The sequence below is a fragment of the Telmatherina bonti genome (assembly GCF_933228915.1).
Source record: "Telmatherina bonti genome assembly, chromosome: 21".
Taxonomy (NCBI): domain Eukaryota; kingdom Metazoa; phylum Chordata; class Actinopteri; order Atheriniformes; family Telmatherinidae; genus Telmatherina; species Telmatherina bonti.
The window spans coordinates 22,650,409-22,665,892 of record NC_136630.1 but is presented as its reverse complement, the minus strand read 5'-3'; the positions used below and the strand labels follow the sequence as shown (position 1 = coordinate 22,665,892).

The 15,484-nt window shown below is 39.3% G+C and overlaps 1 protein-coding gene across 1 annotated transcript in view; it reads left to right on the top strand.

Moving 5' to 3' along the window:
* Positions 1 to 8,924: 8,924 nt before the first annotated feature.
* arhgap22b (Rho GTPase activating protein 22b) overlaps positions 8,925 to 15,484 on the top strand; it is a gene marked incomplete at its 5' end in the record, with an annotated part of 36,281 nt that continues 29,721 nt past the window's right edge. Inside the window, one exon of the mRNA XM_079261404.1 lies at positions 8,925 to 8,967. Within this exon, the coding sequence (XP_079117530.1) occupies positions 8,925 to 8,967 (43 nt within the window). The remainder of the gene's footprint in view (positions 8,968 to 15,484) is intronic.

Genomic DNA, 15,484 nt, shown 5'->3' with positions numbered 1-15,484 from the left:
TCAATAAGTAATGCTAAGTCAACAGTCACACCTCCAGCTGGAACCCTGCGGGTGTGTTTGAGCACAGCCCACCAGCACTGTATGAAATTTTAATCATGCTTAGTATCAATATTTCAGAAGCTTTTCTAAACACAGGATTCTGATAGGCTTATTGGCATTCTGAGCATCATCTTTAGTGACATTATGCGACCTCAGACTTTGGCTGACAGGGAAATAGAGGGAAGGGATGAAAAAATAAAAGACAAGTGGGAGGAGCTGTGTACCATTCATTTTCCCGACAGTCAGACTTGCATTGTTATGTTACAAAATATTGATTTGATGTTTTTATGAGCAGCTTTTTGTTACTGTTTTTTTTTTTTTTCGTAATTTCTAACATAACCCCATAATTTATCTCTCATAATAATTCCTAAATGACAGATAATCCATCCAACATGAAAACCCTCTGAATTATTGTCTTTTTTTCTGCCATTTTTTTTCATTACAAAAAGATTCAAAATTGTGTAGATTTACTAAACAAGAATCAGTTTCTCTGCTGGCCTAACAGAAAGAAAATGTTCCTGCTTCCTGGTTTGTTTTTATGCCTGTGTGAGCCAATGCAAACGTGTCTCAGATCTTCTCTTTTAGTCTTTTAGCAGACATTTTTCTCTAAAGCAACTTAAATCTGAGAGTGAGAACAACACAAGCAAGAAGTCAAGCACTAGAAGACATCGTCATCATTATCGGATGGGATGTAAATTAAGTACTTGTCAACACAGTTGGAGTTCTTTCAGCAAATCTACCTATCATCCGAGGAAAGTTGAATAACCACAATATTGTTGCACGTGTTACAAGACAATTAAAGCACAAACCATTAAGTGAAAGGACATATAAACATGTAACATAAATAGTTGTTACGACCCTCAATGGAGTTTGTCCAGGGGTAAACGGGGGTGGCAACGTTAACAAAAGAAAACAACGAAAATGTGCAAATGAAGGCTTTATTTTTGGACCCACTAGTCCCTAAACACATCAAAGGTCAGAAAACAACCAAACAAACCCAATAACAAAAGTATCACCAGCGTCAACTCAAACACCAAACAGTCAATCTCCTTCGCAGTCACTGAAGGAGTGGCAAGCTGTGGCACCAAGGCTCAACCAAAACACAGCTGCCAGGAACGAAGGTTGGTGACAGCCTTTATTCAGGTGCTCTGTAGAAGGTCCGGCCAATCAGCATCCAGCACACATCAGCCTGAGGGCAGCTCCAGGAAGAAAGCCAGGTGTATCAGATACCCCAGGTGATGCTTGTTGAAATGGGCCGTAAAAAGTGATACACACTATATATCAAAACAATATATATCACTAAAATCCTGCAAAATTTATTTAAAATTATGTTCATGATCATGTTTATGCTGGATCCGAAGACAATAAGAAATATTACATTTGTTTTAACGTTTCTACATGTTTACGCTGTTAGACGTCATAAATCTGTGCTAGAAGTTTAGGAACAAAAGCAGATGAAACAAAAACTGAAGCCCTGATGTGAGTCTTGTAACAGCGTTACGGCATCAGAGAGGGGTTTAAAGTCCGCCGCTCTGTGATTACTGCGAAACAAAAACAGAAAACTTGCTTGAGGTTTGGTTTGCTGGATTTTTTTTTTTTTTAACTCGGCCACTTCTCTCAGTGTGAGGCCAAGCTCCCTTCTCTTCCCATCACCCCGTTTCTCCTCTTTTGTCCGACATTCCTGCGATAACGGACCAACACAAGGATGATCTGGCTGATAAATTTAGCGAGAGAACAAGTCGGAGAGCCACACCCTGCATGGTGCGGCCACAATGCCTTCATACAGCCCCTGTCTGAAACCAAACACTGGCACTGACGGCTGCTTTTATTGCTGTCTCATTTTGGTTTCCTAGTGTGTGTGTGTGTTTGCTTTCTCAGATTCTTTGCTTCATCTTGGCTTCTTGTTGGCTTGTACCTCTGTTTTAATCATTTCATGTCAGCTTGTGTGACCCCATCTCGGTTTCTGTCAGCCTCACTTTGACTCCATTTTGCTTTGCTCTGTGTGTGTGTTTGCTCCTACATTTTAACAGCTTGCTATAGTGTGTGTGTGTGTGTATGTGTGCGTATGAATGCTAACATGTTATGTGTGGACACACACACCCCTCCACCCCCATTGTGTCCTTCTCCCTTGCTCTGTAATAAGAGCAGCTGCGGTTGACGTGAGGGCAGCTCTGATTCAATTGCAAAGCTGGAATAAGACCATTATCCTGGAGGAGGGTAAAACAGCTGCTACAGGGGCAGGTCTGATGTTAAATATGATCATCAAAGATGCCATATCGTCTTAAAAGTAACTGTAAAAAAGTCTCTGATGTTGTCATGAAAAATAAATAAACACAAAACTGTCTTTAAATAATTTAATCAGCAAATAAGCAATAAATATAATATAAAATTCAAAGGAATAAACATTATCAGCTCATATAAGAAACATTTTAAAACAACAGTAATAAAAATGAAAAGACGAAAGCAACCATGTGCTGATATTCTTTGTTTCAGGGTGTACCCTGTCTTTTGCCCAGTGATTACTGGGATAGGCTCCAGCTTCCCTGTGACCCTGATTTGGACAAAACGTTAAGAAAATGACTGACTGAAAATTCCCTGGTTCTGCTGCACACAACTCTTCACGTCGATCTCTTCACATCTTTACTGAAGAAATACCTTATATGCTGGAAAATCCACCTGGCCTGCCTCTCTACCTCGTCTCTAGATCTGGCTTCCTGTTCACCCAACCAGCGTGCAAGTCTGCAATAAAACTATAACTTTTACTTAATCCTGTTGTTGCTTGACCTCTACAGAAATACTGATTTCAAATTGAACTTCTATTGCATTTCATTGATGATTCACGAAAACTAAAGATAAGTTTTTCAAAAAGAAATAATCACAATGCAGGAATAGTTCACCACCAGAATGCAGAGCGCTTCGACTTGTCAAATTTGCATGAAAGTTGCAGTGATTGTGTGCGAGGATGTACAATACTGGCTGATGGAACAGATCATTACACATTACCACCAAATGAAGCAAGCAATAACAGTGTTGACTTTTGATACGTCTGACCTGCTAATAAAACAACCATGGACCCAAATATGTTTAATCTGAACCAAACGTCTGAAGTAAAATCACAAATATCCATTATTTTCCTGGTTTCCAGTCTGGCTCGCTGGCACATGCCTTATTTGGTCATGTTTCCTGTCACTTCTCCACCGCCACTGCTCAGAGCAATCAGCTGCTTATTAACCACATCAGTTTTACCTGTCCCTCTCCTTCCACATGCAGGAGTACCAGCCCCGGTCCCTCACAGATCGTCTGTGATCCTGACTTCAGCTAGTGACCCTTTAGCATCCTGGATCCTGCACCTGACTGCCTGCCTGACAGTAGACCTGTTCTGGACTTGACCTCCTCATCTACTTGTATTTGTTGAGACCTGTTTTTACCCAAAGATCTCTTCTTTTTGTTGTTTTTGTTTTTGGGATTCTGTCTTGTGTGTCTGTGTGGATCTCTGAACCTGGACCTGTCGTCACTCTGAAAGGACCGTCACAGGAACTTAAAGGGGGTCCCATTATGGTATTTCACGTTTTCTGAACTTTCTGTTACAGTGTTGAATCCTCATCAGACATGTGAACGGCACTGTTTTTTATCACCTAAACGCATGTTTCAGTTTGAGTTTGAGTTCCAGCACTCTCTCCGTTCGGTTTCCATGGCGACGAAAAACGCGTCGTTTTAGAGAGTTTTTTCTACTTGGAAATCCTTGTGACGTCCCGGGGGATAAGGTTTGGTGATTGGTTACCTTCTACTGGTTTACAAGGGCATGTACAAATACATCAGGCGGGTGGAAAACGTGGGATAAAGTTATTTCCAACGATGGCTGGTGAGTTTACCAAAGAGAGACATCCTGCTGCATTCGTTGCTGTGGGTTGCTGTTTTCCACTTCGTTTTCAGGCTCTGATTCAGGTTCCAACATGTAGGGCTGTATGCTATGTGTTGACATTGTGTTTTGTTTTTTTTATTGAGTTCATATTAGCCTAGTGCTTCTGTTTATGAGATGTTACAATGACGGTGAAAGCAGGTGCAGTGTGCGCTCCCGATGTAGTGCAGTGGTGGGAGGCGGGGCTTAATGCGGAAGAGTCTCAATCCACTCGTTTTGCCCACAGGCTGATCTGACAGCCTACGGAGAGGGTCGGTCTGAAGTAAATAAAGCCATTTGTGACAATAACTCCATCAATCCCAGCCCTTCTGGGCTCAGAAATAAGAATAAATTAGCCTGAAATGCACATAATACTTCCACTTTAAAGCCTGAACAGAAACTGGTTCTTTCTGTTCAGGCTTTCATATCTGGCCATGATTTGAGAACTCAGTTTATGCATTTTGACAGGATTTTTGGCCTGTCTCCTTGTTGCTGTTGTTTTTTTCCCCCTCAGTTCTCCGTGCCATCTCGCTGTACTACATTACCCATCATTCCCTGCCTGGTTAGTTTCTGAACTCGGCCTCTATCTTGACTACAAACATCCCTGCCCTGTTTTTCCTGTATTTTATGTTTCTTTTATAATGTTATTAAACAAGAATTTCTTTAAACTGGTGGAAAGTCTAATCTGCTTGACATCTGTACCAAACATCTGATTATAGACTATCCTTCCAGCTGACATTACCAGCATGCTTCCAGTTCTTTCCAGTTCATCAGCTCTGGGTTTACAGGTGTAGTGTCTGGATTAAATCCTTGTATTTGTTTGTCATTGGTCTTTTCTTGAGTCAGTCAGACGCTCACCTCTTACATCTACAGACTCAATATGTCCGGTGACTTGTTATCTGCAAATGAAGCCGCCAACGATATTAAACTAAGAGCTTTTTTTTTTTGTTGTCCAGTTTGAGAAAGAGAGATGTATAAAGCCAGCGATAGCAGGTATGGTCAGCAGAATGTGATGTGAAATAAAGGTATTTGGTAAAATATCTGAATGTTTCTTTCAATGTAAGCAGTTAGAGGAAGCTCTTTTACATTGTGTGTGGAACTACAGGAAAAACAAGCTTTAGGATGACGGTACGACATGGTAAACTTTATCATCCCGCTAGGAAGTCCATGTTATTTCATTGCAAACCTCTCCACAGTTTGCAAAGACAAGATGGAAAAAATCCTGTAAGAGAAGAAAGACGTAAATATAGACAGCAAACAAAACAAATGGTGAAAGTGGTGCAAAAAAGCCTCTTTTGTGATCTGTAACACAAACATGCAGGGGTATGTGTGCACCACAATTAATTCATGTTGGCTTCAGAGTCCATCATGAGGCATCGTGAAGACATAATAAAACAGAAGAGATCTTATCTATACAATTAATATTAAAGCCCAAATTTATCCTGCAAGTTTAATATGAGGAGAAATGGTCCTTATAGATCCATGCTTGTTGCATCAAAACGGATGATTGCACCAAATATTGGTAAATGGTTAAATGAAACTGTCTGTGTAGCTTTAGAAAGAACAACCTTTGTTATGAAAGGAAAACCAGAAATCTTTCAAATGAATGTGGCGACCTCTTAATAAGGTAGAAATACGAAGAGTTTGTTGGTTCCTGAGACTTTAACTGAGGAAGATTGATGGATTGAAACATATAGGACGAAGGCTGAGCGCTGTGTGTGAGATCAGATGTGTATGGAGTGCATCACAGAGCTGATCTCACACACAGCGCTGTGAGACATATTGAGTGAATCACAAGGATCTCGGATCAGAACCTTGTGTGGTGTTGCGTTGTTGGAACATGCCACCTCCTGGTATGCTGGTTAGAAGCCGCTGAGCATTGCTGCATGGATCAGCAGTAATAAGAGCCGTGCATACCGCGCTGTGTGGCGTTGACCTGCAACAGTCCCAGGAGTGTTCCCATGTTGCTGCAGACATGCAGTCTTGAAATGACTGGGATGCGTTTGCATGGGTATGTTTCTTCATCCTCGACCGGCCTTAAGGAGTCCGATGGCTCTTTTCCTTTGTGGCTCTGTCTGTGGCACGCTGCAGATGTGATACAGATGTCATTCACTGGTCTTTTTATGATCCTTTTGGCAGGATTTGATTGCTTACTGGAGACGTTATATCATCAAGCAGTTTCTAATTTGCATGAAACAGATGTTTACACGTAATTATTTGATCGGCCAAGTCAAGTTTTAGGTCGGTGTAGAACATATTGACATATTGAAACATTGCAATATTTTGTTTGACAATATTATATCGATATTCAAAAGCCCTTTTATCAAACAACTGATCTTTACAGATGAGGCAGATTTTCTTTTCTTTATTTATCTTGTACACAAAGATCAGTGTTTTTTATTCATTCTGCAGTAAAATGTAGCTCTTCTGTTCTTATTCAGTAAGTTGATGTCAAGCATGCAGCAGCATGAAGGAAAAATTGCAATATATTGTCTTAGTTATAGGATCTTGATATATCGCAATACATCGTATCGTTGGCCCATATTGTGATATCGGCCTATTCTTGACAATACACACCCCTTATTGTGATGCCGGTCATTGTGTTTGCCCAGACAACATTTTCTCATGCAGAAAATGTATTATTCTCACCCTTTATTTACCAGTATGCTGCAACAGCATTATTCATTAGCTTAAACTGACAAATGCTCTGTTCCTCTCCACTAAACCGTTTCTGCAGGAATGCTCTCCTGCATTCAGAAATTCTGTAGATTAGCACAGAAATACATTCAGAATAGTGAATATGCTTCTAACCTATAAAATAACAGACTTGTTAATATGCTCCATAATCCTTCTGAACACAGGAGTTGTATGAAAACACTGTCAAACTAATACAGACATTTATATCACCCCCTAGTTTAACGCTAACAGGTCTGTCATGACAATGTAAAAACAAATCAAAGCAAAATAAAGGTCATGCATGTACGAGATGGTATTGGGTGATGTGTCTATATTATTGCAGTGTAAAGCGAGTTCATCAGGAAAGAGAAGACAAGAATTAGATTGCAAACAAGTTTTTTAAACAAATTTTTAACACATGGTCATGTAACAGGTTTTATGCATTAAATATAACACCTGGAGGATGTAAAGTTTGTCTGACTGAGCTCTAAATTAGAATCATATTTTAAAATAGTCTCCTTTTCTTCTTTTATATTAATGGAGGTGAAATAATTTTAAACAAATTGCTGGTTTCTGACTCAGACTGAATAAAAACTCTGTTGTTGCAGAATTCATAACATCAAATCCACTGAACCTATAATTGTATGTCACACTTATCAAAACAATCTTAAAATGTGCTTCTGACTCTTCTTGACAGCATGCTGACATTCATCATGGACACCCCTGGAGCCGCTGTTACCCTGCAGCGTCACAAGATTGAGAAACTGCACTTCAAGACTGTGTTCTTCCTGCCTGGATGGATCATCACATGACGGCTGTGTGCGTCACAACAGACACTGGAAGTCAACACACCGACCATTTTAAACGTACACCTTGCTGATGCAGCAAAGAAAACCAAGAGGACATGATGGAAGGACGTGGACAAGAAGACAAACAGTGACAGAGAAAATGCAAGTTAAAATTTATTTAATTAAACTGACTTTTACTTTAAGGAGAGAGTCCAGAGAAGAGACAGGATGCAAGATTAAATTACAAGTTTAATTAATGTCAAATGACAAAAAGCACTTTTTTTTTACTGGTAGGCAAACATTTAAGAAGGGTCTTTGTCATTAATTAAACTTGTAATTTAATGACACATCAAATATGGACAGACTGGAACCTACATGTTTAAAAAAAAAACAACTATCTAATTGTGATTGTAGTTATTTTTTTAGTTAATTTGTTTTGAAAATATTGAAAAACTTACATACTCCACCTCTAAATGAATTCCCAAATATGTTTTTAGATTTTTTTTTTCAGTTTGGCACATTAAAATATTTGTCAAACTGATACCACAGTTTACTTTGCTATTATTTAAAATGGGTACAAAAAGTAAGTAGTCATTTTTTGGACGTGTCTTGTCATTGTGGTTATATTCCACATGTTTGTCTTAAGTTGTGTTTGAAATAAAAATAAATGATGATAATGATGAGATCCATTCCCTTGCTGTCGCCACACACCTACACATTTTCCTCTGTCAATTACAGGCTGCTGGAGCTCAAGGCGACAGGACACTGTTACCAAGCATACTCTGATTTCTTCTCATTTTTCCGACACGCACCACTGGAATGCCTGCAGGGTGTAATTACAACCTATTGTATGAGCTGGAAACTTCTCCTGTCCTCTGCGTAATTCTGACAAAGTCAAAGCTAAAGCAGATATGTTAAAGCCGTGAGAGCGTGGCAAGAGGCGACCAGGAGGAAAAATCTTTGAAAAGGAGACTAAAACATTGGTATAAGGACTGAGAGCAGAGGGAGGACAGGGGTAAAAGAGTGATTAACTGAAGGAGGTGGAGACGAGCTCAGGACCTCTGCAGCCTAATTAGGCACAGAGGGAGGAGACACCTGCCAGATGAGCGTCCTCTCTCTTTATGGAAAAGCTGTAATTGCAGAGAGGAAGAACACTTGAAATCTGTCTGTTCGGTCAAACCTGGGTTTCACTGGAGGGGTGCCCTCAACCTCCCACAGGCGAACGTACCTCTATGAATAATGTAAAAGAAAGGGGTGGAGGACACTGGGTGTGTGCAGAAACACACACACACAGAGAGAGAGAGAGAGAGGAAAAAAAGAGGTGTAGTTCCTCCCCCTCCTTCTCCCTCACCACCCCCGTTCTCTTTCCATTCTCCTCCCCTCCCATGTTCACCCAACCCCCTAGCTGCCGGCTGCACTGCAGAAGGTCAGCGAGAAGAAGAGGAGCGAGGCAGAGGGAGCTGCAGGGGTGGGGTGTGTTGGATGTACATGAACATGCCGACAGGAGCGCGTGGAGACGAACGATGACAACCATGCTGAGCCCAAAGATCAGACAGACCAGGAGAGGTAAGCCTCCTCTGCTTTCACACGTACAGTAGCAGGCAGCTGCATCCTCCTCGTCCTCTGTGGTGACACATGATGGAGAACGCAGGATGCTTAACTTTGCAAAAAGCTTCTTCTTTTTTTTTTTTTTTTGGTTTTTCAAGGATCTAACAGGCGAACATTTCTGCAGAAACGCTTTGTCTCCACTCTTTTTTCTATATAACTGTCATATTTTTTAATAAAGCCATTGATCTGCCCACGCAGGAAACCTCCTGAGTACATTAGCATTTTTACTACAACCTCTGATGAGAACTCTATCACAAGCAGCGATCGGCATCTCTGGTTTCATCACTGCAACGCTCAGCACCACCAGGCTGCCGTCAGCTGCTGCCACACACTCCTGCCTGTACTGTACATGTGTGTCTTTGTGGATGGATGTATTAATATGCCTGTGTGTGCATGTGTGTGTGTGTGTGTGTGTCATTTCTTCCTTCCTGTCTTGGCACTAATCTCCATGACTTCAATTATACAGCTGGATCTGATTAAACTGAAATGAATAGGTCTTAAAAATGGGAGTGTGATGTTCAAATCCTCGGCTGGAGAGGCATTAAAATTAGCAGCAAGGTGGATTAAATCTGTTTTTGAATTTATTAAAAAGCACAGAAGCAGAAACGCATGCATAACTTGATATAAATAGATTCCTTGTGTACATTTTACACACAACTGAAATCATTAATAGACTTTGCACCGGCCTCAGTAACTGTAACTAGGATAGTTTACTATTGTCAGCAGGAAGGTTATGAACCTTCAAGCAAAGAAAACAACATGAAAATACAAAATTTGATGCCCTGTTTAATTCAAGGAGGTTTGCCTTCCACATATACTGACTGCATGTCTAAGAGTGTGAAATGAAAAGGGATTAAACCGCCTGTGTGATTCTGTGGGAGAAGCATTCTCTGCATACCGTCTGGAAATTGGTGCTCCACTGCTGACAGCACCGCATTTGCTGCATGAGACGCATGGATAAGCGGGTATGTGACAGATGTATTGGACTAATACACGCTGAGCCAGGGTCAGAGCAGGTCAAGAAGGAGCACAGCTCTAACCTCTGTATAGGTTATTATGAGTGATTGAAGCACTTGTCATGTCGTGTCAAAGAAGACCCAAAACATAATGGTCATATGAGGGAGCGATATTTATGATGCCAAAGGTCAGTAGCGTAGATACACTCCACATAAATTCTTGTCTGACTTGAACAACGCTTGTTTTCATTTTTATAAAAGTACAATGATGCTGAAAGTTGCATGGAAGCATTTCACTTCTGTCAGCTTTGAGCTAAATAACATAGATAAGCTAAATAACTCAGTTAGGCAACCCATTTTTCACATGTATTATATGAACACAGGGTCCTCTTTAATAGGTTTTTGCAATGTAAGGATGGTCATTTGAGCTCCTCAGCATTTAAGATTGATGCTGTGAGATTATAGCAAGATGCTCTGCGGGTGTTGGGACTCATCACCGGTGTGAAAGAAAATGAAATGCAAAAAAATGAAATGCAAAAATGTATTTTATGCCATACTGATATCAGAATATTTATTGTTTTTAAGAGCACCATAATTCAAGAAAATAAGATGGAATAAAGTAAACTATATAAGTTCTGAGCACAAATCAGAAAAACAACCAAAAAAAACATGTTGTTTTTTTTTTGTTTTGTTTTGGGTTTTTTTTAAACAGATTTTTTCATTTTGGTTTAAGATAAAAATAGGTTTAGGAAAACAAAAAAAAAAAAACTTGTTTGGCTTGGGGGGGAGTCAAAGTCGGTCCTTGAGGCTGCTGTCCTGCAGGTGTTGGATGTATCCCTGTTCCAACACATCTGGCTTCCATCAAATGCTTCTGCACAATGACTGATTGGTTTGAGTCAGGTGTGTTGGAACCAGGATACATGGAAAACCTGCAGGATTGCGGCTCTCGGGGACCAGAGCTGGGCATGCCTGCCCTAAGCAATATGAAAAACCCTGATTTAATCATTGAGCTCTCTGTATCTATATGATATACAGTAGAAGAAGTAGATGCAAATGAGGATTGTTTGTGTATTGCAGGTGTTAAGATAGAAAGTGGCTTTGTTTGGTCGCTTGTTTCAACATCCTGAGAACATTTGGAAACAAGTGCATAAAAATGATATATTATTTTACAAATATGTTTGTAAAATAGATTAAGTGAATAAGCTAGATAAAATGTCAAATAACATTAAAGGCAAAAGAGTGTCTCTGTACATGTCTGGGCAAAAAATGTGACATTGTTTTTAGTAATACATGCATCAGAGGGTTAATTACTGGATCGCCAGGACATCAAAGGAGATTTTGTGATTAAAGTATCTTCAATGAAAAGAAAAAGCTTTTGTGTATTTTTAAGAGAAATTGGTTAAATACTGTTATGTACCATTTCTGCAGTTTACTTCTAAAGCTGTTGTCTCAAGATCATATGGTAAACAATGTATTAATGAGGCTCACATTTTAATCGAACACCTAAAATTTCTTATCATCAAAGAAATAGTTCTTTTCTCAAATAACGACATATAGTAACTCACCTTTAGAGGTAATTGTGGTAAGCACAATTAGGCTGTTTCTAATATAGCAGTTAGCGTCCAGTTTAATTGGTAATGGCTGCAATTGGAAAGGATCTGCGCTCAGTCACACAGTCAAAGGTTTGGGCATGTTTTCACCTTATATAGGAAGGTTTATCCAAACTTTTGACTGGTACTGTATGTCAGTATGTTGAGACAAGCATCTTTTACTCTATTTCTGCTGATGAATTTTCAGAGCTTTAACACATCATTATTTTATCATGTTTTTAAGATGAATCATTGTGTTATCTTAAAACAACAATTTTTTATTTTATTTTATATGTGCCCAAGTTACCAATGATAGCAATGGACGCTAACTGCTATATTAGAAACAGCCTAATTATATATATATATATATATATATATATATATATATAGATAGATAGATAGATAGATAGATAGATATACATATATATATATATATATATATAGATAGATAGATATACATACATATATATATATATATATATATATATATATATATATATATATATATGTATGTATGTATATGTACAGCTGTAGCTTTCTGCTTCTCCATTGTCCCAAATTGTTTCTTGGCTTTTCTAAAAAAAATAGTCAGAACTGAGACTAAATTTCTCATCTAATTAGTTGTGCTATGAAGCCAAAAAGGAAATTGCATTAAATTTTAAAATAGTGCCAAAACATTACAGGGGCGAAAACAAAATTTTTCACCAATTTATAATTCTGCCCAGATGCAACAGTATCCCATCCATAAAAGCCTCATTTAACCACAGATTAAATTATAAAAGGTTTCTTGGAGCACTAGCTGGCACCAGAAAGCTTTAAATATCCCCATATGAGCTGCTTCATTGTCTCTTTTCTAATCTGCATTACCATGGTTTCATGACCAGAGCCCCGCAGAGCTGCAACACTCTGACATCCTGCCTTTCCAAGGCGAGCAAGTGGAAACATTCATGACTAAATACTGTGAGCACGAGTGTGGAGAAGACAGTTACGCAAAGATAATGTGCATGTGGAGATGAAAAAGAGCGCGCGCTTACTGCGGCAGACCTGTTCCACTCTACTGCAGCTTTCAAATAACAGGCATGTATATCATTTGCCACATATCACTGTCAGGGATAGCTTCCACACACATATGCACACGCACGTGCACACAAATAATGGCAAACACATTAATCAATGGCGATAAGCTAACAGGAAGTTATGCACTGATGCACCTGTAGTCTTTCTGCTATTTCCATGAGCCATAAATCACTAAACAATAACCAGATTAAGTAAATTGAATTCTCCACCATGCCTATGTGGATACCTGTGTGAATGTACGTGTGCTTATGTGAATGCAGTCTAGCTTTTGTGTCATGTTGCGTTGTTATTTCTGAGTACCTGCTTCACCATGCTAATGGAGGCCCTCCTTTCTGATATGCATGAAAGCCAAGAGAGAGCCATGATAAATGTGCAACTCCACACTATTTAAAGTGGCACCAGAGGGGCCTGTAGCGTGTGTTCAGGCATGTAGGAACGTAGTATCACATGTCATAACAATTGGGTTTGTTTTAAGTTTGCAGATGACCATTCACTCACCCTGCAACATTAGATCCAAATACCCCGTTTTCAATAAACAGGTGCTCATTCACTGCTAGACAGAGTGAACTGTTTGGCCTTTTATCATTTTAGCCATACACATAGCATCATATTCCTTTTATATGTTACACATGGCAAATATCTGGAAGAAATGAGGTGATAAAACCCAAAAATCAGGCTTCAAACTACTTTATCTACTTGTAATGTGTTATTAATTACATTTGCACCAAATTAAATTGGTTATTAGATCTATTCCAGTTGCAATCCATCAAAAACTGTAAGAGAAGTTTTGATTGAATAACTACAAACACCGGCTTCACTTACTTCATGGCTTCTGATTAAATACTGAGACATCCTGCTTTTTTTCGTGTTGCTGTAAATGAATTTGCAGGCATGTTAAGTTTTGTACACATAAAAATAAAGATTTCAGTTCAATTCAGTTTTATTTGTTTAATGCCAGTTGACAACAAAGTCATCTCAAGGTGCTTTTACAGACAGTCCAGTGCATTGTAGTCCAATTATAATCCAATTAAAACCAATCTATGGATGATCCACATTAGTTCAATGAATAATAGTGTTCCGATCACCACTTGTGGATGAAAAGGACAGGAATCAGGGGTTAATAAGCACCATAAGGTTGTTTAAGTCCTGTGCTGCAAATCTTTAAATATTGGCTCAGTTTGCGGGATTTAGTGACATCTAATGGTGCAACTGAAGACTGCAACATACTGTAATTAATATCCACCCCAACAACCATGTTGAAGAAACTTTAATGACTAAAAGCAACCATAAAATTCTCAAGAGGTCATGTGTTTTTTTAGGTGAAGAATAAAGAAGCTAGAGTGATGAAAATGATTTTTATATTCCCACTTATAAACAAATGAAAGCAAAGAAATAAGCGGCTTATTACATTTCTGCCATTAGATATTTTTAAATGGTATAAATTAAATGAAACACGGACATTCACACCAACATACACACATGGTAATGATATCACAGATTGTACTGTCCATCTGGGATTCCTTGATGTGCCACTCCATACGCAGAATTACTCATCCTGACACATGATACATACACTCATTTAAATAAATTATCATTGGTGTATGTCATGATGAACGAATGTGGATGTCCTGTACTACTGCACACATTGTCGCGCATGTTGTAGAGCCCTTACTCGACTCAGACCATCTTTAACTGTGAGCTGTTATAAATGAATAAGCTACAATTAGAGGCGTATTTGACTGAGTTGCAGTGATTGTGTAGAAAGTCTGCTGTTGCAGCCTCCTGTAGAAGTGACCACAGAGCAGCTCCACCCAAAACCAAGGAAGGTTTGAATCACTCAGAGTGGAAGGTCCAAATTGGTGCAGTGGGCAGTCATGCTTGGCACACAGAAACACACACAGTGTCAGAAAAATCTGTTGTGACTCAGGCGAGAATCTTCCAGTATGTTCCGCTCAGTGCATGAGCCAGGAAACTGATGTGTCGAGCAGCTGGTGTCGCTCATACCAACACTGACAGGACAAGGAATGGTGGAAAAAACATGAGAGATGTGATATGGGGAAGAAAAACAGGAGAGTGGAGGAGAAGGAGACTGACATTACTAGAAGCACCATCACTGAGGTAGCAGACCCCACCCAGGTACTTTGATTCCTCTGTTCAGGAGCTGCATTTCCATATCTAGCATTAATGATCTATACTGGTTACTGACTTCCAACTGGGGAGATTTAGAGACTCATTTGAAGCAGCAAAACTAGACATGAAAGACTACAAGCCATATAAGCCAAGACTGGAAACCATAGGAAGTCTATAATTGCCAGAAAAAGGGATATAGAAGGACTGCATTTCTGTCGCCTGAGGTACAATCTGGCTAATTTACCCACTACGGATCATAACTGGACCTCAGCTTTTTACATCATTTTGAAAACTATGAATAGTACACTTTAATTACCAAGCAATAAATGGTACAGATAATGCTTTTCTTGTCAATTTTAGGGTACAATATTAGGAGCTGGCATGGGTTATTATGTAGGTGAGTTTATTTTGTGCCTGCTGGTGAGGGACTTACACCAAGATGAAACCTCGAAGGTGAGCGTTAATGACCGACTGATAACCCAGCGTTAGAATGTCTGTGCTGATATTAAAAGTATTCAGTCTCCTCAGCCGATGAGTGTATGGAAAGGAAAGAAAGGAATTTGAACATGTTTAAACAAGCTTAACTCTAAAATTTGATGGTACAAGATGGCTACCAGAGGTACAATATTGGTCTTAATGTAGTACAAACTATACCAGAATAAATATCCTCTGTTTTGGGCACAATGGCAGTACTTCTGAGAGTACTACAGTAACTAAGCCTTA